This window comes from Antechinus flavipes, chromosome 5 (assembly GCF_016432865.1).
Source record: "Antechinus flavipes isolate AdamAnt ecotype Samford, QLD, Australia chromosome 5, AdamAnt_v2, whole genome shotgun sequence".
NCBI lineage: Eukaryota > Metazoa > Chordata > Mammalia > Dasyuromorphia > Dasyuridae > Antechinus > Antechinus flavipes.
In genome coordinates, this window is record NC_067402.1 from 30,509,756 (window position 1) to 30,532,682 (window position 22,927).

Sequence of the window (22,927 nt, forward strand, 5' to 3'; positions counted from 1 at the left end):
CACCTGCCTTCTGCTCTCTAATATGAAACATTTGGACTCAATAATTTCTGTGGTTTTTTTTTTTTTTGACCTCCAACTTTCTGGCTCATCTCACATTTGTTAATGGGATTCATGATTTGGATAAGCATTGGATTATATGACCTGCTGTCTATGATACCTTATTTCCTGTAAATGGTTCTCATGATTCAATTCCATGTAGCCATGAAATGTTAATACCCTTCCCATGGTTTCTATTTTCCTAACAGTGTGATCAATTTCATCATGTTATTGCATATTTTGTAGAAAAAAATAAAACAAGAAAATAACAAGATAAAATTTAGAGGGGAAGAAGCTTTAGCAGCATAAAACTTGATGTGTCAAATTAGCAAATAAAAATGATTTAAGGTTAAAAGGAAAAAGTAAACCACTCAAAGATATGTCAGAGATCCAGTGTACTGTGTTTATAGTCTATTCAGTGGTGCCAGAGAAGTTAATGAATGACATTTCCCAGATGTGATACTGAAATTGCCTCTTGAAGTCATAATAGTATACTGGTGGGGTGAGAGAAGGGTGGGCTTTTATGATAACAGCTTCCCATCTGTGAGCATCTTTGTATTAAATGCTGTTTATTCTGAATAAGTCTATTTTTTTTTTTTAGTATATCCCATCTAATGCTGATTGCATATGAAAATACAGAAAAAAATAATGTTTTTCTGTTCTCAGCTGCATTTTTGGGGGAAGGAGGCACAGCATTTATATTTAAAAGCTTACCATTGCATTTGCAAAGTAAAAGGGAGAATTGGGATAACAACTTTTTTTTTTTTGAGTTAAAGTAAAAAAAAAAAGATTTAATTTCAATATTTGACTATTTCATCTGAAAGTGATTTGGGGCCAATGCTATCAAAATCAGATAAGTGTCTTGAAAGATGTCTAGTAAAGGAATTATTAGTTAGGCAGCCAGTAACCTCTTTCTGTAGAAGATCCTCAAATTTCTACCCTCTGCCCTGACCTCTTTTGTGATTCCATCTCTTCTCATGTCTGCTTACTAGCTCTACCCAGTGGTCTCATTTGGACCTGTTACCTCAACTTAATTCATCATTGCACCAGAATATCTGTTCTGGGTCTGTGCTCTGCATTTCTGTTACTGTTACCTTCATTTTCCTAGATATTCAAGTTAAAAATCTTGGAGTTATCCTTACATTTTATTTTCCTCAAATCTGTTTTCCATATCATGTCTTCCTACTTGACCTCGCTCATTGAACTTTGATGGCTTTCCACTTTCTATAGGAAAAACTACAAACTCTTTAGCTTGATATTTGATGCCCTTCACAGATAAGTGCATGCCTAATTTCATTTTCTCTGCTTATTTTATAATATCCCTTTTTCCTGCCAAAGTAGTCCTATTCATTGTTCCATATGTATAATCCATTCATTTGGCTATGTGGCCAAAAGTATGGGATGCCTTCTCAACTATTAAAGTCTATTATTTTCTTTAAATATCCACTCAACTAAAATCCCTTGAATATCTAATTATAAATGAATCAAATGACCTTACCATTTTCAACAACTGATCAAGATCTAAGGACTTGACAGTGCAGGCTTTAGCTCCCTTCATGGACACTGTTAAAAAAAAAAAATCATTTCATCTGCCCATTCTACTAGGGTAAATCTTCTCATTCTTGAATTAGACATTCCCCTAACTTACTGATGGATTTGAGGCTTGTCAGATACCCTCAAACCAGTTTAGCCCACCTGCTGAGGCAGTTTTCTTGGAGTGTGACCACACTTCTAGGAGTCACAGGTGAGAGCTGGGTGACTAGTTGGACACCAAAGGTAGATGAACTATCCTGGAAAATATTTGGAAAGTCTTTACATAAGAGGTGCTAATCTTCCTTTAACACTTCCCAGACTCCCAAAAACATACTTTTTATCTCTGTTTTCTCATACATAGTGGATGATCAACAGGTTTTTAAAATAAGAATGATACACTTTAATTCTTCCCCCTCCAATCTTCTGTTTCCAAATTTTGGGCTTTGCTGGGTAGAAGAAACCATTTCAACTCTAAACTTATCTTCATAAAGATTTTTAAGAAAGTTTCACTTTGTCTTATCCAGAACTCCCTATCTGCTCATCAATTAAACTGGGTTGATGGACTCTAATGAGGCTTTTGGCTAAATATTGTATTATAACACATTGAAAACATTCTCAAGATTGACTTTTAGTGAAGCCATAATCAAGGATGTTCAGGATCAGCATCAGAACCAGGGTGTAGTTCGGGGCTCATAGTATCAAGTTAGAAGATTCTGGCAACACTTTTAGTGTTTAGTTGCAGAAATGTAATTAAAATAAGAACTGAGTGTGGACTTGGGATCAGGGATAAGTGAGGCAAAATTTGGTATGAGGTAACTACTAATTGCATGATTTTGAGAAGTCATTTTACCCTTATTAAATTGAATTTTAATGGATTCTGACTTGATGCTTCCAAATTCACTGCCAGAACTAAATTCATGATCCTGTGTGAGAATCTCATACCCCTCTAAGACATTCCCAAAACAAGACTTGTGCCAGGGGTCTCTATCTTTCCCCTCTGGGGTGATTGCCCTCACATAACTCCAAACTGAGAGTACAATTCATGCTGCTGGCTCCAGGATCAGTTGGTGTGACTGATTTATGGTTGCCCATGACCTACCTTTGAATTTCTCTGATTTAGCCAAATGAAACTAGGCAAAGCCAACTTAACTTCATCATTTGTAGCCTTACAAGGTAAAATGAAAACAGGAGTTGGAATAGCATGGTGTTCCATGAAGTATATGTTCTTTCCTGTTTGGGGAACGTAAAATCTGGTTTGTACTTTGACATCCATTGAATGTTATGTTTTCCTTGAGAGTGCAGATCTCTACCCCAAAAACACTCAGCCTCATTATTTTCCCAGGCAATTAGCTGACTGTACAGCTAGAATAGTTATCATTGGTTGAATACTGAGAATGCCTTTGAAGTTTCTGCCTTTCTCCACCTTTGTCAGGTTGACCTTGTGAGGAAGAAACTTGTTATGAAAAGGTCTGGGGAATTTTGTGCTACATACTCATTTGCAAGGAGTCTTTTTAAACTGCAAACTGACCCCTGAAACAGAGAGGAAGAGACAAGAGGAATTCTTTGTTGATTCTTTATGAGCAATGGAAGCAATTACAGGCCAGAAGAATTGGGAGCCTAAGTCAATCAGTTAACTAGTATTTACTTCTAGGGATACAAAGATGAAAAACTAAAATAGTACCTGTCCTCATGGAACTTATATTCTAATGGAGATAACAGGGACACATACATATACACATATATATGTATGTATATATAAATGTGCAGGCAAATAAATTCATGCCATATTTACAGCATAAATATGGAATAAATAAAAGTATATGTAAATAGTTAAGAAGCTAGGGGCACAGTATGTTGGGCTTGGAATCACAAAGATACATCTTTCAGACACTTCAGACACTTATTAGCTATATGGCCCTAAGCAAGTTATTAAAGCCTTCTTGCCTTCTTTTCCTCCTCTATAAAATGAGCTGGAGAAGAAAATAGCAAACCTGCCGATAATACCCCAAATGAGGTCATGAAGAGTTGGACAAGATTGAAAAATGAATAACATTATAAAATAGTGAAATACTTGTGGTCCATAAAGACAGGGCAGCTATTTCTTAAAATAAGAGTGGGATCTGTTGAGAGATATTCTATCAGATTTCAGAGCAAATGACATGTGTTACTCAGATATTTCTCTTGAAGACAAAATGCTTTGTTAAAAGAAATGACACAAGTGGCAACTTTTTTTGATTCTTACATTCCAGTAACTGTTATTTCGTATAAAATACACATGACAAACTTTCACCTCATGTATCAACTATTCAGTTTTATTTTTTTTCTTGAGTACAAACTTTGGGGGAACCAGTGCTATTTTTCTACTAATTTATGTACTCATAGATTAGACCAGAAATAGAGGAGCAACCCTTTGGGGCTACCATAGACTCCAAGAATTTGAGAGTTGGAAGGAATAGCAGAGCTAATGGAGAATATAAAAAATAAATATCCTAAAACACAGTGTTGTAAATAATACATTAAAATAAGCATTCTCATGTTTAATGAATGCCATCATATAGTATGTGTCAACTTACTATAACTATCTCCAGCTGGACTACATTTAGGGGTAAAAAAAAAAAAGTGCTCAAGTTTATGTGTCTATAAAGTATGTCTCTAATGTTTTGAAAAAGAACAATAGTTTTCATCTCCAAATCTGAAAAGATTTCTGAGTATATGCTTACTATCTTACCTTTGCTTTTACTAGCTAACTTTCTTACTGTGCTATTTATCAGTCAGTTTATGCCCCTGAGTACTCAACCTTCCTAAGTCCTACTAAATTGCTAATGTTTTAAAAGGAGTAATCTTTTATTTCTTTTCATTTCACTTTTTTTTTCATTTTCAGTAGTATTTTATTTTTCCAGCAATATGCAAAGATAGTTCTCAGAATTCATCTTTGTAGGATTTTGAGTTCAATTTTTTTTCTCCCTCCCTTTCTCACTTCCCCCGCCCCAACATAGCAAGCAATCTGATATAGATTCAACATTAACAATTCTTCTAAACATATCTCTATATTTTTCATGTTGTGCAAGAAAATGGAACAAAAAGGAAAAAACATTCTTGAGAAACAAAAAGCAAGCAAACAAACAACAACAATAACAAAGAGGTGAAAACAGTATGGTTTGATTTGCATTCAGTTTCCATTGTTCTCTCTCTTGATGTGGCTGACATTTTCCATTCCAAGTCTGGGAATTGTATTAAATTACTGCATTGCTGAGAAGAGCTAAGTCTAGCTGTCATAGTTGATCATCACATGATCTTGCTATTACTATATATCATGTTGTCTTGGTTCTGCTCACTTCACTCAGAATCAGTTCATGTAAGTCTTTCTAGGTTTTTCTGAAATCAGCCCACCCGTCATTTCTTCAACGACAATAATATTTCTTTACCTACATATACCACAAGTTGTCTAGCTATTCCCCAACTCAAGAGGCATTTACTCAATTTCCAGTTCCTTGACACTACAAAAAGGACTTCTATAAACATTTTTTGCATATGTGGATCCTTTTCCCTTTTTTATGATTTCTTTGGGACACAAACCTAGTAGAGACACTATTGGATCACAGGATATGCAGTTTTATACTCTGTTGGGCATAGTTCCAAAGCACTCTCCAGAATGGCCCTATCAGTTCACAACTCCACTAACAATGCATTAGTGTCCAATTTTCCCACATCTCCAAAACTTTTCATTCTCTTTTCCTGTCATTTTACCAATATGATAGATGTGAGATAGTACCTCAGAGTTGTTTTCATTTGTATTTTTTAATCAATTGTGAGTTAGGTTATTTTTATATTCTCTAAATGGCTTTAAATCTCTTCATCTAAAAATTGTCCATTCATATCCTTTGACCGTTTATTAATTAAGGAATGCTTTGTATTCTTATAAATTTGACTCAGTTCTCTATATATTTTAGAAATGAGACATTTATCAGAAATGCAGACTATAAATATTATTTCCCAATTCTCCAATTTCCTTGTAATCTTGATTGCATTGGTTTTAGTTATATAAAAAACCTTTTTTATTAATGTAATCAACATCATCACTTTTTTATTTCATAATTTTCTCTACTTCTTTGGTCATAAATTTTCCACTTCTACATGGATCTGACAGGTAAACTAGTCTTGCTCTCATGATGTGCTTATAATATCATCCTTTTTTTCTAAATAATGAACCCATTTCAACTTTATTTTGATAAAGGGATTGAGATGTGGTTTATGCCTAGTTTCTAGCAGGCACCTTTTCTTATCGATACTTTATACCTTATTTTGTCTGTAGCACAGTGCATTGCACACAGTGAATATCCAATTAATCAGAAAGTATTTGTTAAAATACTACTCTATGTCAGGAATAGATAGCTAGGTGGTGCAGTGTATAGAAATACTTCACTTGGGATTAGGAAGACTCATCTTCATGAGTTCAAATTTAGCCTCACTTACTATGTGATCCTGGACAAGTCATTTAACTTTATTTACCTCAGTTCCTCATCTACAAAATAAATTGGGGGTGGAAATGGCAAACTACTAAAGGAACTTTGCCAAGAAAATTTCAAAATGGAGTCACAAAGAACCAGACATGACTGAGGGATCTCAACAATACATGCCAGTATTAAGTTAAAGCTATGCTTAGCATAGTTCCCAATTCATAGTAAGTGTTTAGTAAGTGTTTATTGACTGACAAAAAATGGAACAGTTTGGAGAGCTCTTGTTCTCAGAGAGCTTGAAAATATTTATTGTTATTTTTAATTCTCAAATCAATTAATCTTATTATCTTCAAAATTATCATATTCTTTTCTTACTGCTTAGAGCATCTTTAGGCATTTTGCTAAAATCTTCTGAAGCTGCAATTATTGGAAGGATAAGAGGATTAAGAAGAATTAGAGGTGTTTGGGGGAAGGTAGGAATAGAAACTGGATTTGTTATTTTTATTGGTGTAGACAACTTCCTAGAAGAGGAAATTCCCCTACCAAAGTTGATCAGAATTTTATCTGCTACTTAGAGCATTTGGAGAACTGCCCGGGGCACAAAAACATTAAGTAACATTCAGGTTCATATACATAATCAGTGTCATAAATAGGGCTTGTACCCAAACACTCTATTCCTTCCTTCCTTCCTCCTCTCTCCCCTTTCTTCCTTGCCTACTTTATTTTTTGCCTTGAGTACAAACTTTTCTCCCTCTCTCTCTCCCTCCCTCCTTTCCTTCCTTTCTCTTCCTTTTGATTCTTGTTTCTACCCATCCTTTATTACTCCTTTTATCCTTTGAAGAAAGGGTTAGGATTAGGTCCTTTTATCCCTCCCTCCCATGTTCAGATTGAAACCAGTACTCTCTTAATTATGTGGCTCTGTCTTTGTCTTAGATTCAAGGTGTGATGGATTATGGAACCTTTCATTAATTAATTTATTTGTTTCTGATTATCTCATCTGAAAGCTAGCAAATTTCAGTCCAAAGAAGTCACATGATTTATCAATGGATATACTGACAGGAAGTTTCAAACTTAGCATTCAGTTCCTAGTGTTCTTTCTCCTATCCACAGCCATTCTTGCAGAGCACCAAAAGTGAGCAGAAAATTCACTAGATACTAAAATGATCCAAAATGAAACAAAAAATAAAATATGACTTATATCAGTGCAATTTCTCACAGTTCATCTTATTGTCTTGAATCTTTCTTTTCTCTGATTCTATATCCCTGTGCAAATCCTTGTTTTTCCTTATCATTTTAATTTAGGAGATTAATAAGGTTAGCTAAAATCTATCCATTAAGAAATGTTTCCTAGAATTTTCTGTTCAGAAAGTATTTTAGAAAGTATAAGATCATAGCTATGAACCTAGAAAAGATATCAGAGGCCATCTTTTTCTACCCTCCCATGCACAAAATACATTTTGTAGATGAGGAAACCAAAATTCCAAGTTAAGTTACTTGACCAAGGAGAAAAGGTGGAATTTTAAACCAGGACTTCTGACTCTGGACTCATTACTATTTCTCAAAGACCACGTTTTTGTTTTTGTTTTTTCTAAATAAGATAACTGAGACAAGAAAGAAAGAAAGAAAGAAAGAAAGAAAGAAAGAAAGAAAGAAAGAAAGAAAGAAAGAAAGAAAGAAAGAAAGAAAGAAAGAAAGAAAGAAAGAAAGAAAGAAAGAAAGAAGCTGAGCCCATTATATGATATCATTTATTACCTGACCTGTAACCCGAACTTAAACCTAGCTTCCAAATGTTTAGCTTCCTAGGACTTAAAGACTTCTATTTTTTTTTTTTAAGTTTCATTTACACATTCACACATTCTAGTTTATAATTATTTAACTATTTTCCTTCTAGCTGGATTTATGAAACTCTGTATGGTTCTCAGAGAGTAAGCAATGTTCTATTCTTTTGCTTTACTTCATTTTAGGAAGATATGTTCTGTTTGTTTTTATCAAATTGGAATAGTTTCAAATATCTATCCTGCTGAGAAAGTCCAAATTTTCTTAAAATCTGCTATATTTCTTTAATCTAATCCATAGCTCTTTTCAAACATTACAGCATATATTACCCAAGAAAACAGATACATTTAATTGCATATAGTCTTTTTGTAACTATATAGGCAATACACATGAAAACATATTAGATACATTTAAACATAGTGGGCTACATAATAAACCACCAGAATCCAAACAATGAGCAACAGAAGGTTGAGCTGAGGCCTATTAGATGTATTATTGTTAATCTTCCAAGCTGGACATGGGAGTGACTACTAGGGACTAGAGTTGATGGAAAGATAGAATAATGAAAATTTGATACAAAGCAGGTTATGTGTGGATTAGCACTTTGTGTAATACCTAGCATAGAATAAGTGCTTAATAAATGTTTCTTGGTTTGACTGGACTTCTGTATATGTGGAGATGGATGAAGAGGGTGTCAATTCTTTATAAATAACTTTTAAAAGTCATGTGTGCAATTGCTATGCTTCTGAAGCATTTGGGAGGACCGCTGAACCAAATTCCTCAAGCGCATAGCAATATTCAAATATTTGATGGGCTTTCTGGTGGAAAAGTGACTGACTTCTGCTTGAATACTTTTGCAAAATGTAAGGAACAGAGGGAGAAAGAAAAGAGTTTAGAATTCATGTTAGGGAAAAAAAAACAGACAAGTTACTAAGCAGTACTAAGAAGTATCTAAGGCTACCTTGAGATATGGTTAGGACCCTATCACTGGAGGGCTTCAGGCAAAAGCCAGAATAACACTTGTTGGAAGTATTAAAGATGGGATTCTATTATAGGGGTGGGTGCATTCAGTGCTTTCCTTCCAACTTGGAAATCCTGTAATTTTGTCAGGCAAATAGAACTATCCATTGTTCTTGAAAATGTTATTACTACAGTTATGATGGGAAACAACAGACTGTGATCAGAGGAAGAAGCACCTGGCTTATGCTCTCTGTGCACGCTTAAATATGCAGCTAACTCTTCAGAAGGATGTCAAAGCCTGCAGATAGATAATTCCTTCAAAGAAAAGGTTAAGAAGTTCAGAAAGCATTCAGAATTATCCCTTAAAGAAATTGCATTCCCCCCACCCCACCCCTTTTCTCTTGAAATTGCTGAGGTACAAAACACAGTATGGTCTTCTGGGGAGGAAAGGATGAGGGGAGATCTAGATTGTGTATTTGCCTTGTTCTCTTCCTTCCTTCCTTCCTTCCTTTCTTTCTTTCTTTCTTGCCAATTGTTATAAGCCAGGCTTTGTTTATCTGTAGAGAAAGATAGATGGTAACCTTTTCTGTTTGCTAATGACTGAATAGGGGGATAAACATACACACACACACACACACACACACAAAATAAAAAAATTAAAAAAATTAAAAACCAGAGGCAGATTATATAACCATTCTGTACCATGACCTCTGGGAAAGTTTCAAATTGGATTAAGAATTTCTGTACTAAGGTTTGGCTTTAAGTGCCACTTCATGTGATATTCACATGGAAGAGAGTTAGTTATGGAAGATGTAAAGAATAAACCAGGGTATTTTTTTTTATTCCAAGACTGTCTGGTTTTCTCTTCAATATGTCATGCTCTCTTTGTAGTCCAACTATATTCAAAGAGTAGCAAAAATTATTATAAAAGAAATATTGGAGGTATTCCTTCCTAAGGTACCATCTTAAGTGGCAATAAGGCTCATTCTACAGCTATGCAATGTTAAGAAGAATTCAGGAAAATCCATTAACATGTTGATTGGACACTCCCTTCTCCATCCCTAATGCCCAGATCCTGAAGTGTTCACTAAGCAAGGGTTTTATGTGATGGGCTGGAAGTAATACATACTATTATGGTACTACATAAATGACTATACAAGCATACATTTGATGTGTTCATACATTTGAGAACTTGATATCTTCCAGGTACACAGTAGGCACTTAATAAAAATCAATGTAAACTACCTGAAAGTAGGAAGTGCTTTTGTCTTTATATCCTTAGAATTTAGCATGATACCTGTCATCTAATAAGCTCTTATATTGATTGATTGATTGATACGGAGTCATCATCGAGGAGCCTCTTCTTGTATCCTGTTCCTAAGACTTTAGGCAGCTTAACAAAAACTTCTCTAAGCTTTCTTGTTTACCCTCCTGTCAATGTATTCATGCTATACAGATTCCAGTTTAGGCAACATTAAATTCTAAGAGCCCTGTGTTTATATCCTGCCAATACACAGCCTTGGGATGATGGGGATGTTAATGTTTTCTTTAGGAGTATTGGCACCCATCCTCTTCCTGCTCTACCTTCTTGACTACTTATCTCCCTGGTAAAGGTCACAAGCAGAAAAAAATAAGTGGATTGTATAGCACGGAAATCAAGTATAGATGCTTTATGGAAAGCATCATCTTCCTCCCTTCCTTCCTTCCTTCTTTCCCCTCATTTCCTTCCCTTCCCTCCCTCCTTCCCTCCTCTTCCTTCTCTTTCTTCCATCTTTTTTTCCTTCCTTCCTTCCTTCCTTCCTTCTTCCTTCCTTCCTTCCTTCTTCCTTCCTTCCTTCCTTCCTTCCTTCCTTCCTTCCTTCCTTCCTTCCTTCCTTCCTTCCTCCCTCTTTCCCTTCCTTCCCATATGGAGTACACTTTACATAAAAGCCCATTTTCTGTGAGCTTTTCCTAAGTGCCTTTAATGTTAATTCCTTTCCTCTATTATTTCCAGTTTCTCCTCTGTATGTCATATTTGCATATAGTTGTTTGTATCTTCATCACAAAGACTGTCTTTCTTTGCATCCTCAGCATTTAGCACCACGTTTGGAACATACTGGGTATTTAATAAATGTTTATTGACAGCCTTTTTCCAAAATGCCTGAAAATTCTGCTTTACTGTATGAAGATTAAGTTTGCTCAGTGAAGAAGACAAGGAAAACACTGCCTCTATATCTCCTCCCTTCCTTGATTAGCCTTTATTTATTTAATCTTCTCCAGTTTCAAAGGTTCAGTCTTATCACCCTAGCTTCCTCTTGTTCTTCACTCTGAAGGTGCAGACTCTCAGGTGCCCTTGAATTAAATCTCTAATGGTCTTGGCTATTCACACACAGTATTATTTCATAACAGTCTACAATTTTGCTTTTAAAAATATTTTAAAAAACCAACTTTGAAAATCTGACTTAAGTGCTTTGGTCTTCGGTTTTCTCATCTATAAAATAGTGAGTTTATATGTAATGCTCTCTAAGTCTTCCCTGTTCTAATAGCCTAGGGTTTTATTTGGGTCACTTTATTTTTTCACTCATTTATCAGTATTGCACACAGAGAGACCTGAGGACTTCCCATATATTTAATAGTAACAGGTCCCACATTTCTGGTGAATAACACTATAAATTGGCAACAACTTTTCCCCATAAAAATGAGACATTATCATTTGATCCACTCATGCTCTTGCTTCCCCTTTCTATCTTCCTTCTTTGCTTCATCATCATTAGTATGCTGCTTTATGGAGCTTTAATATTCGGGCATATAGCCATATTCAAAGTTCTTGGCAGGGGAAAGTTTCTTACATTTAGACACGTTCAAACTATTTTGGCAAGCATCCAAATATTTTGGTTTCTAGAAGCTCAGGCATTCATTTTTCAGAATAGTGTCAGGGTCTAAATGAGAATGAGGATGTAGTAGACATTAGGCTGTATTCTGGAAGATGCCCCACTGAAGGTAATCCCTATTCATGTGTGCAGGTATAAATGAAAAGAGGCCAGCAGCCAGTCCCACAAGGCATATCCATCCATCCCTGACTGTGGGTTTCTAGCAGCAGCTCCTATTTATAATTCCTAGCAATGTGGTGACAGGAGATTTTAATATCATTCCCCCATATACATTTACCTACCCAAATCCCCTCCCCCTTCTTTGCAATGGTGTCTCCTTATTCTTAGCAATCTGCCTCATTGAGAGCCATCTGTTTTTACTTCCCTTTTCCACTACTTGTCTTACCTTTCCCTGCTCCCTCCATCTCTAATTTATTAAGCAGCAGTTGTTGGAGTATCCCAGGAGCCTCTATTTTGTGCATAATGGGTTTGATGGAATTAGGCAATCAGTAATGTGAAAATGTATGTGTCCTGTTTATCCCTTAGTTGATCCTGTTTGTGATTAAATATAAAGAATGGTACAGGTGACATATTTGTGACTGCACAAACATCAGGCTCAATGGCAGATATAAGTTGCTCCACAAAATATATTACGATATATTTTCAAAAACTAATCACATTATTGTCTTCTCTTGCAATTTCTGTGGCACCAAATATTGATAGATATATTTTATAAACCATTGGTTTACATAAATATTTAGGTAATGATCTAAATTATCTGTTTCTACTCCTGTGCTTTAGATTTAGTCTTGGATTAGTTAATCGATTAACAAGCATATATTTGGTATCTATTATGTTCCAGGCATTATGCTAGGTTCAGGAATTGAGGGTGGAAAGAAAAAGGAATTAAAACTATCCTTATGCTCAAGATGCTTATATTTTACTGTAGAAAACTATCTATCTATCTATATATACATACACATGTATACACACTCATAAACCATATATGTGTAGATATTAATATATGCATGTATATATAATATATATGGAGATGTGTGTGTGTCTGTGTGTATACACAGACACACACAGAAAGATCTCTTTCATGATTCTTTCCTTAATCTTCCCAGATGCTAGTACCTTCCCCTTCAAAAAAAGTCCTTTTAATATAGTGAATATTCTCTATATGGTGAATATAGTGAACATTCATAGTGAATATGGCAAATATATTCTATATTCATGATATATACATGAACTATACATATATATGGTGAATATTCTCTGTCTATATATATTCTATGTTCATTTTATACATATGCATACTATATACATATGTGGTAAATATTCACTCTATATATTCTATATTTATGATAAATAGATATGGCGAATATTTACTATGTTCTCTATGTATCTTATATTCCCATTATACAAATATATATATAATGAACATAACTAGTCTCTCTCCCTCTCTTTTCTTTTATCCCTTCCTCTCTCTCCCTCTCCTCTCTGTCTCTTTCTTTCTATGTGTATTTATACATACACACGCACACACAAACACACACACACTCAGACACACATATATATTCACTATATATAAAGCAAATATTTTTTTTGAAAGGGAAGGCACTAACATCTGGGAGGATTAAGAAAAGCCTCATGTAAAAGATATCTCTTTCATGAATCTTTAAAGGGGGAAATGATTCTAAGTGTTAACCAAAGAGTGTTTTGTAGGCATTAGTGATGATCAGTCCATAAGCATGGAGGTGGGAGATGGAAAATTCAGGGAGAGGAACAGCAAGACTATTTTAATATTGTGTAATAATAAGCATGACAAAGTGTCTAATCCCCCAGATGTCACGTTGCCTTTCTAATATGCATTTCTGTTAATTTGTTAATTCAAAGTTGGAATGTGTGGCAGTTGGGTAGATGGTTAGAGTTCAGTGACCCACTGGTTTTGTTAGCTCTAATCTGCTGTTGCAAATCTCTGGGCATAGGATTTCTCAGCCTCTGGCTGCTACTCAAACAATGTCTGTGTGACATTAGACTAGAGCAAAGACTGGCTCTCCAAAGTGATCCTTGTTCATTTGTATTTGTGTGTGTGTCTCAGAGAAAGGGATGCATGGGTGTGAATTGTGTGAGTTTCAGTACAGGGCATTTGAAACTCAGTATGGCGTGTTCATATTGGTCTGGGATGAAAGTAAGTGGAATAGATTCAACTTCTCAGGCTGATTTCTATAATCTTGCATAAATTTCTACCTTTCTTGGCTATAGTTTCTGCATCTTTCAAATTAAGGGGATAGCAGTAGGGGTGCCTCCTCAGGGCTTCTTTAAGTCAGGCTCTAATTTTTTTTTCCCTATTCTTTTTATTACTAGTGCTTAGCTCATCTCATGAGATACACAGTTAGAGAAGCTACCCCACATATTCATAGGGACTATTTGTGTCCGACCTGTGGCAGAGCATCCCAAGCTCAATTTGTAATTGACAATTACAACTTGACTCTAAATTAATGAGGCCATTTTAGTACTCTTCAAGAACAAAGGAAAACAATCAACCAACTAATCAGTGCTTAGCATTACTAGTGACATGTAATAAGAACATGAATAGATATATACTGATGCAATGATTAGTCACCAAACTTTGCTTAAAGACCTTCAGTGCAGAGAAGTTGATTATTATCTGTTTTGGAATTCTTAGAGTTTATGCACTTAAGTTAGAGGCAGCCAGTGGTACAGTGGATTGAGAGTTAAGTCTAGAATCAGAAAAAAACTTGAGTTCCAATTTGACCTCAGACTCTCATAAATTCTATGACCCTAGGCAAGGGTAGTTAATCTTTGTATGCTTCAGTTTTTTCAACTGTTAATGAAGCAATAATAATATTTACCTTCCAGTGTTGTTAAAAGGATCAAATAAGATAATAAGGGTTGAAAAACCATCAGTGAAGTGCCTAACACATAAATATAAATATTTAATTTCTCTCACCCTTCATGGCATTATTATTCTTTCTTAACTTTGTGGGTTAAGATGAATGATATCACACAGTATGAAAGCAGTAGTTCAAAAAGCATATTGCCTATTGCTATATAATTCTTGAGTGAATTCTGAAGCAGCAAAAAAATAAAAATAAACAAAAAGTCCAGTTGGTTGAACAGATAGTTTCAAGATTCTTCCTTGCCATGCTGTTTAAAAGTCTAATTTTCCAAGGATTCAACTTTGATTTTTTTTTAAAGTGAGATTGATGATTACAGCAATAATAATAGCAAGATGACAAGTATACTGGGGAAGTAGAAATAGACCCCTAATAAGTAAATCTCTTCTTTGATAGAAAATGAAAGAAAGGAAATGGATATCCTTGGGAAGAAAACCTTGCTCTGCACTTTGACTTCAGGCTTGTCTTTGGTAACCCCCTTTACAAATTAATTTAGCAGAAAACTCAAACAGGATTTAAGGAGAAAACAGTCAGAGTTCAGTCTGAATCCGATGATCCATTTGCCCCAAATTAAGCAAAACATATTCATTTGGGATTAAGAAAGGTCATAGGTTGAATCTGGAATTGAATTCAAACATAAAAATAGGCAAAATAGCGGCAGTAGCTGTGGAAAATAAAAGGATGAAATGAATTATTTTTATATTCAAAATTTTTTGAACACTAAATAATTAGCTGATTAAGTCAATGGTTTGGGGGTATCTATTTATATCAATAATCTCTCCTTCCTCTCCCACATGTTTAAGCATATATTGAAAAGATCATTTATTTAAGATTCTGACAACTCAGTTTCACTTAATTTTTATTACTTAATGTAGCTACCTTCTCATGAAAGGTTAAAGAATCATGTTGTTATATGATACTAAATATAGGTCGATTTATTTCCTTTTTTTATATACTGTAATTTAAAGATCATAGCTGTATTTAGAATTTAGAAGTTTAACTGCTTTGTTTTGTTTGTTTTTGCCCTTCTTGAATTGAGCTTTCAGTGGAGCAACAAAAAGTGGCCAGAATTGAAGAAAGCAGAATTTTTTGGCTAAATATACTAGTTTTTGACTACATATTTTGACTACATTCGTGCAAAATAGTTGAACTCTTGATCATAAGATCGTGGATTTAAAACTGGAAGAAGCATCCAAGTTAATCGCTGAAATCTCTTTTAATAATTTTTAAAGATGAGGAAACTGAGGTCCAGGTAGGTCCACTGAGTTGGCCACAGTCACATATGTAAGTAATAATAGCAGATTTTGAACTCAGGTTATCTGATTACAGCTTCTATTCTCTTAAAGTAATAGCACTAGTTTACTCTCCCTTTTATCTTTTACAATACTGTTTTTAGAACATATTTTAATGTTTATGCAATTTGTCAAGGTTTGATGGGAAAGCTTGTTCAACTTCTTCCTCATTCTTCTTCTTCCTCCTCTTTTTCTCCTCTTTCTCTTCTTCTTCTATCTTACTTATATGACTATTTTCTGAATGATTGAATTACTAAAATCATACCTTGAACGTGAATATTACATTAACATGCAATGTCATATCTAGCATATTTTTTCACACATAACAGTTGTCTGTTGATTGATGCTGACAGTTTCAGAACACTTGAAAATGAAATTTCATTTAAAAATTATTTCGAGAGTCTTTAATAAAGGAACCTTTTTTTTCCTTATGGGTTCTGGTATATTCATACCATTTTTCATGGGAATTAAACCCTTTTTATTCACAGTACAACAACTACCCAGAATATACTACAGTATTTACTCTCATTTCTACGACTTCTCTTCCAAGACAGCCTCTACTTTCCAATTTATGTATCAGCTGGTGGATTGAGATCTGATTATTTCTGAAGTCCTTGGTGGCTGTGGGAAAGAAGTCTTAGGATGCTATTTTTAATATGGCCTAAAATGACTCCTGGATCTATTTTCCAGTACAGTTGTTTTTCTAAGGAGATATTTCACATTTTCTTCTGTTTATTTATTCATCTTATTTTGTATTGTTTCTTGATGTCTCATAAAGACATCATTAGCTTCCACTTGTTCAATCTTGTTTTTGAGTTCCAAATGTTTTCTCCCTCTATCCCTTACCTCCCTCTCCTGAAGACAGTAAGCAATCTGATATAAATTATACATGTACAATCATTTTAAACATTTCTATATTAGTTGTGCTGTGAAAGAAAACTGAAAACAAAAGGGAAAAACCACCAGAAAGAAAACAAACAAAGAAAAAGATGAGAATACTATGCTTTGATCTGCATTCAGTCTCTATAGTCTTTTTGGATGCAGATAACATTTTCCATCCCAAGTCTATTGGGATTTTCTTGAATCACTGAATTCTGAGAAAAGATAAGTTTATCATAGTTGATCAACATCACACCATATTCTTGTTATTGTTGTTCACTACCCTCCTGGTTCTGCTCACTTCACTCAGCATCAGTTTATAAAACTTTTTGAAATCAGACTGCTCACTGTTTCTTATACAACAATAATATTCCATAATATTCATATGCCATAACTTATTCAAGTGATTCCCATCTACTCAATTGATGGCCATCTACTCATTTTCTAATTCCTTGTCACCATATGAAGAGCTACGACAAACATTTTTGCGTGTGGATCATTTCTCCTCTTTTATGATCTCTTTGAGATGAAGATACAGAAATGAGACTGGTAAATCAAAGGGTATGCACAGTTTTATAGACCTTTGGGCATAGGTCCAAAGTGCGCTCCAGGATGTCTGATCAGTTCACAACTCCACAAACAACACATTAGTGTTTCAGTTTCCTCATATCACCTCCAACATTGATTATCCAATTTTGTTTCTAAGGAATTTATTTTTCCAGTGAGCTTGTGTTGCTCCTTTTTCCTTGGCCAATTCTTCTTTTTAAGTTCTTTTCTATAATGAATTTTTCCATCTTTTTTTTGAGTTAAACTATTCTGCTTTTTAAGGCATTCTTTTCTTAATTTGATTTTTATGCCTTTAAAAAAATTTAGACTATTCCATTTTAAGGCATTATTTCTATCGGTATTTTTTGCCTTCTTTACCAGTTGTTGACCCTTTTTTTTTTTTTTTTTTTTGGTGATTTTCTTGCATCACTTTCATTTCTCTTCCCAATTTTCCCCTTTCATTCTCATTTGACTTTTATAATTCTTTTTGAGTTCTTCTATGGACTGAGACTAATTCGTATTTTTCTTTGAGGCTTTTATAACTTTTCTATATTATAAGCAAGAAGAAATTAAAACCATATATAGTCATATAAAAAGCTCTAAATCACTATTTATTAGAGAAATGTAAATTAAAACAACTCTGACGTACTATCTCACATCTGTCAAATTGGTTAATATAACAGAAAAGAAATATAAGTATTGAAGAGGATATGGAAAGACTGAAATACCAATGCAATTGTCAGTGGAATTGTGAACCCACTTTGACCCAGCAATTCCTCTCCTAGGTCTATGTTCCAAAGAAAGCATTAAAAATGGAAAAGGACTCATGCAAACAGCTCTCTTTTTAGTGATACAAAGAATTATAAATTGAGTGGTATGCCTATCAGTTGGGGAATGACTGAACAAATTATGATTAATATATGTAATGGAATTCTCTTTTGCTATAAGAAATAATGAGCAGGCAGATTTCAGAAAAAAAAACTTTTGGAAAGACTTACATGAACTGATGCTGAGTGAAGTGAGCAGAACCAAAGAACATTGTACATAGTAACAGAAAGATTATGTGGTCAACTTTGATAGATTTTGCCCTTCTCAGCAACATGATCTAAAATAATCCTACAAGACTCAGGATGAAAAATGCCAAGAAAACCCAGAGAAAGAATTGTAAAGTCTTAATGGTGATCGAAGCATACCATTTTCCTTTTCATGGTTTTTCCCTTTTGTTCTGATTCTTTTTTTACAACATGACTGCTGGAGATATTTTTTAAATTAACTTTTCTATGGACAGGATTTTTTCCTGCTTTTTGCTCATTTTCCCCAGCTTATTTTTTGAATTTTAACTCTTTGATAATGTGGAACTCTTGTTCTGGAGTAAAGGGAGCACTGTCCCAAGTTTCAGAATTTGTATGCATCTCTTTTCAAGGATAATGCTGGGGACTTGTCAATTTTGAGTTCTTCCAAATTGGTATGATCTAGGGAGAGTTATGTTTACCACTTTCCTGATATGTACTCTGGTCTATGACAAATCACAAGCATTCTTTTCCTTAATGGAACTGTGACCAAGGTCTCAAGCCTGATGTGCTGCCACTCCTCTCACCTTGACACCGAGATCCAGGACTATTTCCCAGATCCACATATGGGCAATGCAACAAGAGTCCTGCTTCTGGTGCCAGCAAAGGGACTCCTGTAATTTTCTTGTGATTCCTTTACTGTCTGTGGTATAAGCAGTCTAGAAACCACCTCTGCCACCACTGATTCAGTCATCCCATAGGCCTGCCTCTGGTTTGCTGGTGACCATCCTATACTGGATTATACTCCATCTTCAACCTCGTGCAAAAGACCTTTCCTGCTGACCTTCTAAGTTGCCTTGGTCTGGGAAATAGTTTGTTTATCCTCTTGTGGATTCTGCCACTGCATAATTTGATTTGAGGCATTATTTGTGATTGTTTGGAGTTTTGGGGAGAGTTCAGACTATTTCCTATCTTTTCTTCACCATCTTCTGTAGCTCCAAGTTTCTTCCCCCCACCCCTCGTTCTTAGTTTTAGATTAAATGCTACTTATCATTTTGAGAAAGGTTTCATTAATTCATATGCTTTCTAAGATTGTTTTTTAATCATAATGAGTATTGTATTTTGTCAAAAACTTTTTCTTTCTATCTATTGTTATCATCATGATTTTTGATTTCTTATTGGTCAATTATACTGATAGTTTTCCTGATATTGAATCAACCCTACACTCATGGAATAATTCCCACCTGATCATAGTGTATGATCTTTGTGATACATTGCTGTAATCTTGCTAGTATTTTATTTAAATTTTTTGCACAATATTCATGATGGAAATTGGTCTATAGTTTTCTTTCTCTGGTTCTGTTCTCCCTAGCTTAGGTATTAAAATCATATTTGTATCATTAAAGGAATTTGGAAAGATTTTTTCTTTAACTATTTCTTTCAAAAATTTGTATAGTATTGAGCTTAATTGTTCTTTAAATGTTTAACAGAATTCACTTATGAATCTGTCTGGTCCTGGGATTTTTTTTTAAGGTAGTTCATTGGTTTCTTCAATTTGTTTTTTCTAAGATATGGTTATTTAAATATTCTAACTCCTCTTCTGTTAATGTGGGCAATTAATTTTTTTTTGGTAAATATTCATCTGTTTCATTATTTTTTCAGCTTTACTAGCATATGATAAGCAAAATAATTCCCAGTAGTTAGTTTAATCTTTTTTGGTGCTACAGTCACTTTTAATTTTTTGATGCTAGCAATTTGTTTTTTTCTTTCTTTTTTTAAAAATCAAATCTACCAATTTTTAAAAATTTATTTTATTGATTTTCTTTCATAAAACCTATCCTTAGTTTTAGTTGTTAGTTTTAGTTTTTATTATTCAAAATCCCTCAATTTTCAAGATTTCCATTTTGAGGCTTAATTAAGGATTTTAATTTTTTGTTAAATTTTTATTTTTAGTTCCCAATTCATCAATCTGTTCCTCCTCCCTTTCACTGATATGTGCATTTAGAGTTATACATTTCCCTGTAATTACTGCATTGACTGAATACCACACATTTTTGAGTGTTCTCTCATTTTTATCATTCTCTTTAATGAAATTAATGATTGTTTTTCTGATTTATCCTTTAACCCCCTCATTCTTTAGAATTAGATTGTTTATTTTCCAATTAGCATTTAATATATGCATCCATGTGTCTTCATTGAATACAATTTTTATTGCATTATGACATGATAATGATACACTTACTGTTTCTGCTTTTTTGTATTTGGATGAAATTCACCAATGGTCTATGCCATATCTAACGAGAAAAAGTTATGCTCCTTTCTATTCCCTTTCCATTTTCTTTAGATAGCTATCATATCTAACTTTTCCAAGATTGTATTCATCTTCTTGATTTCTTTATCATTTGGGGCTTTTCTGTTAAATTTGTCTAGTTCTTAGAGGGGGGTGGGAATTTGAGGTCTATTACGAGTGTAGTTTTACTGTCTATTTTTTCTTGTAATTAATTTAACTTTTTCTTTAAGAATTCGGATGCTTTGTCATTTAGTGCATATATGTTTAGTAATTATTTTAACAATATGTAGCTTCCATGCTTATTCCTGGAGCAAGAAGATTCATTTTCATGAATCCAAATCCATCCTCAGACACTTACTAATTGTGTGATTCTGGATAAGTTACTTAATCTTTGTTTGCCCTGGAGACAGGTAGATGGATTAGTGTCTAGGGTCACACAGCTAATAAATGTTTGGGGCTGGATTTGGATTCACAAAAATGAGTCTTTCTGACTACAGGAGCAATACTCTAAGTATTATGGACTAATAAAGTTGCAATATTTACAATAGCTAAGTTGATCGATTCTGTGTACTGATGTAGTTTTTTTTTTTAAATAGCTGCTATGTAGACACAGATTAAGTATATAACCAGTGACTACATTTGACAAAAAAAGTTCTTGTGACATTTCAATTATTTATTTATGGTGATAAAACAGCATAATCAATGAATCCTGAATTAGAAATGGATTGCTGTGAAAGATGTGATATAGACATTTATTATTTTTTATCATCCTGAGCTTGGGGTTTATTGTGCCCTAGTTTTCCGGGAAAATTGAAAACTAATCCCTCTAAATTAAAAAAAAAAGTTTTTTTAAAATCATAAACTATGGATTAGAGCTGGTCAGATTGCCTATTTAATAAAGCAGGAAGAAGTCCAATGGAACTGACAACTTTTATTTCTATTTTTTTCTTGTTACAGATGGACCCAATTCAGAAAGCAGTAATAAATCATACATTTGGGGTTCCTCTTCCTCATCGAAGAAAGCAAATCATATCGTGTAACATTTGCCAGTTGAGATTTAATTCTGATGTAAGTTCATTATTTGTTATTCACTATAAAAATTCATTATATTTTTGTAATCAGAAAGGAAAAGAGCCGCCTTAAATATTCTTCCATAACTGAAAAAGTTTATAGTTGTTATTATATTGAAACTATATTAATCTATGGTGTGCCCTTCTTTTGGAAGCCTGCTTATTTTTTGATAAGGAAAAACAGTGCATGCACTATGTTTTGAATGTATATCTTAGTGGTACTTTAACACCATTGCTTAGTGCACAAAGAAATAGTACATGACCCAGGGTTGCTTGGTGTCCCATCAGATTCTCAGCCACAGAGGCCCATTGGAGGCCCACTGACTTGAGCTGTATGTGCAGGGTTAACCCTTAACAAAGTTGTGCAATGGACGATATTTGTGTTTTCTATATTTACCCTCTTCATTCACTCAATCTTACGTTTCCATTTTGGTCCAGATTACTGCTAACTAGTCACCTGACTATACCTAAGGCATTCCCCTTGTATTGATGTAGTTGTCAAGGGGTGCTTAAAAATTTACTTTAAGGAATGAGATTTCCTTGAGAGAATTTAAGGCATAAAGTGCTCCACAGGGAATGTCCAAGAGTCTGAATACAATATGAGAATTTCCCTGATACAGAGCTTCAAGTCCTCACACCCTAGCAAGAGGATCCTTCTTGCCACCATCACCTGCCAAGAATGCTGTCTATGTTTTCTGTTGACAGTATTCCTGTGTGGTTTTGACTGTAAGGCTGAGTATCACTCATGTGACTAATTCTGAATAAAGATGATGCTGGGATCAATACATTTTTCTTTCTTTGGGGCAGCCTACTTTTTGAGCCTTGTAAACTCTGCTGGTAGGGGCAGTCAAGCAAAAAGGGGATAGAATTTACATCCCTGTCTGGTGAATTAAGAGGTCACAGAGCATGCAGAACTAAATTATTCTCTATTTTTATCTGTTCATTGCATGAAGAAATCAGTGATTTTATTGTTGCTATTTTTGGTGTTGTCAATTGGCTGATTTGGTTTCTTGCTGCACCTGCCTTAAAATATAACTGTGTCTAGTCCTTTATGTTTTCAGATTCTTTATAGCCATGACCTATGAAAATTCACTTGTACGAGATAAAAAAATTTCTTCTTTATGCATTAATACTCTCTCTCAGTGATAAGTTAATTTTAGGAAGTTCAGTTTTACTATTTTTAAAATATGTGGGAAGATTCCCTTTGTTGATCTCATACAAGATATGACCATTTCAGGACCAAAACAGTAGGTTTGTAGTATAGTGCAATGAACCCTGGCTATGCAGTCAAAGCACTTGGGTTCA

At 34.3% G+C, this 22,927-nt stretch overlaps 1 protein-coding gene across 4 annotated transcripts in view; it reads left to right on the plus strand.

Annotated features, from left to right (window-relative positions):
• The window catches only part of ZNF385D (zinc finger protein 385D), a 1,020,336-nt gene that overhangs the window by 838,902 nt on the left and 158,507 nt on the right, over positions 1-22,927 (plus strand). For all 4 annotated transcript variants that reach the window (XM_052000991.1, XM_052000992.1, XM_052000993.1 and 1 more), the window contains one exon: positions 21,510-21,620. In XM_052000991.1, the coding sequence (XP_051856951.1) occupies positions 21,510-21,620 (111 nt within the window). The remainder of the gene's footprint in view (positions 1-21,509; positions 21,621-22,927) is intronic.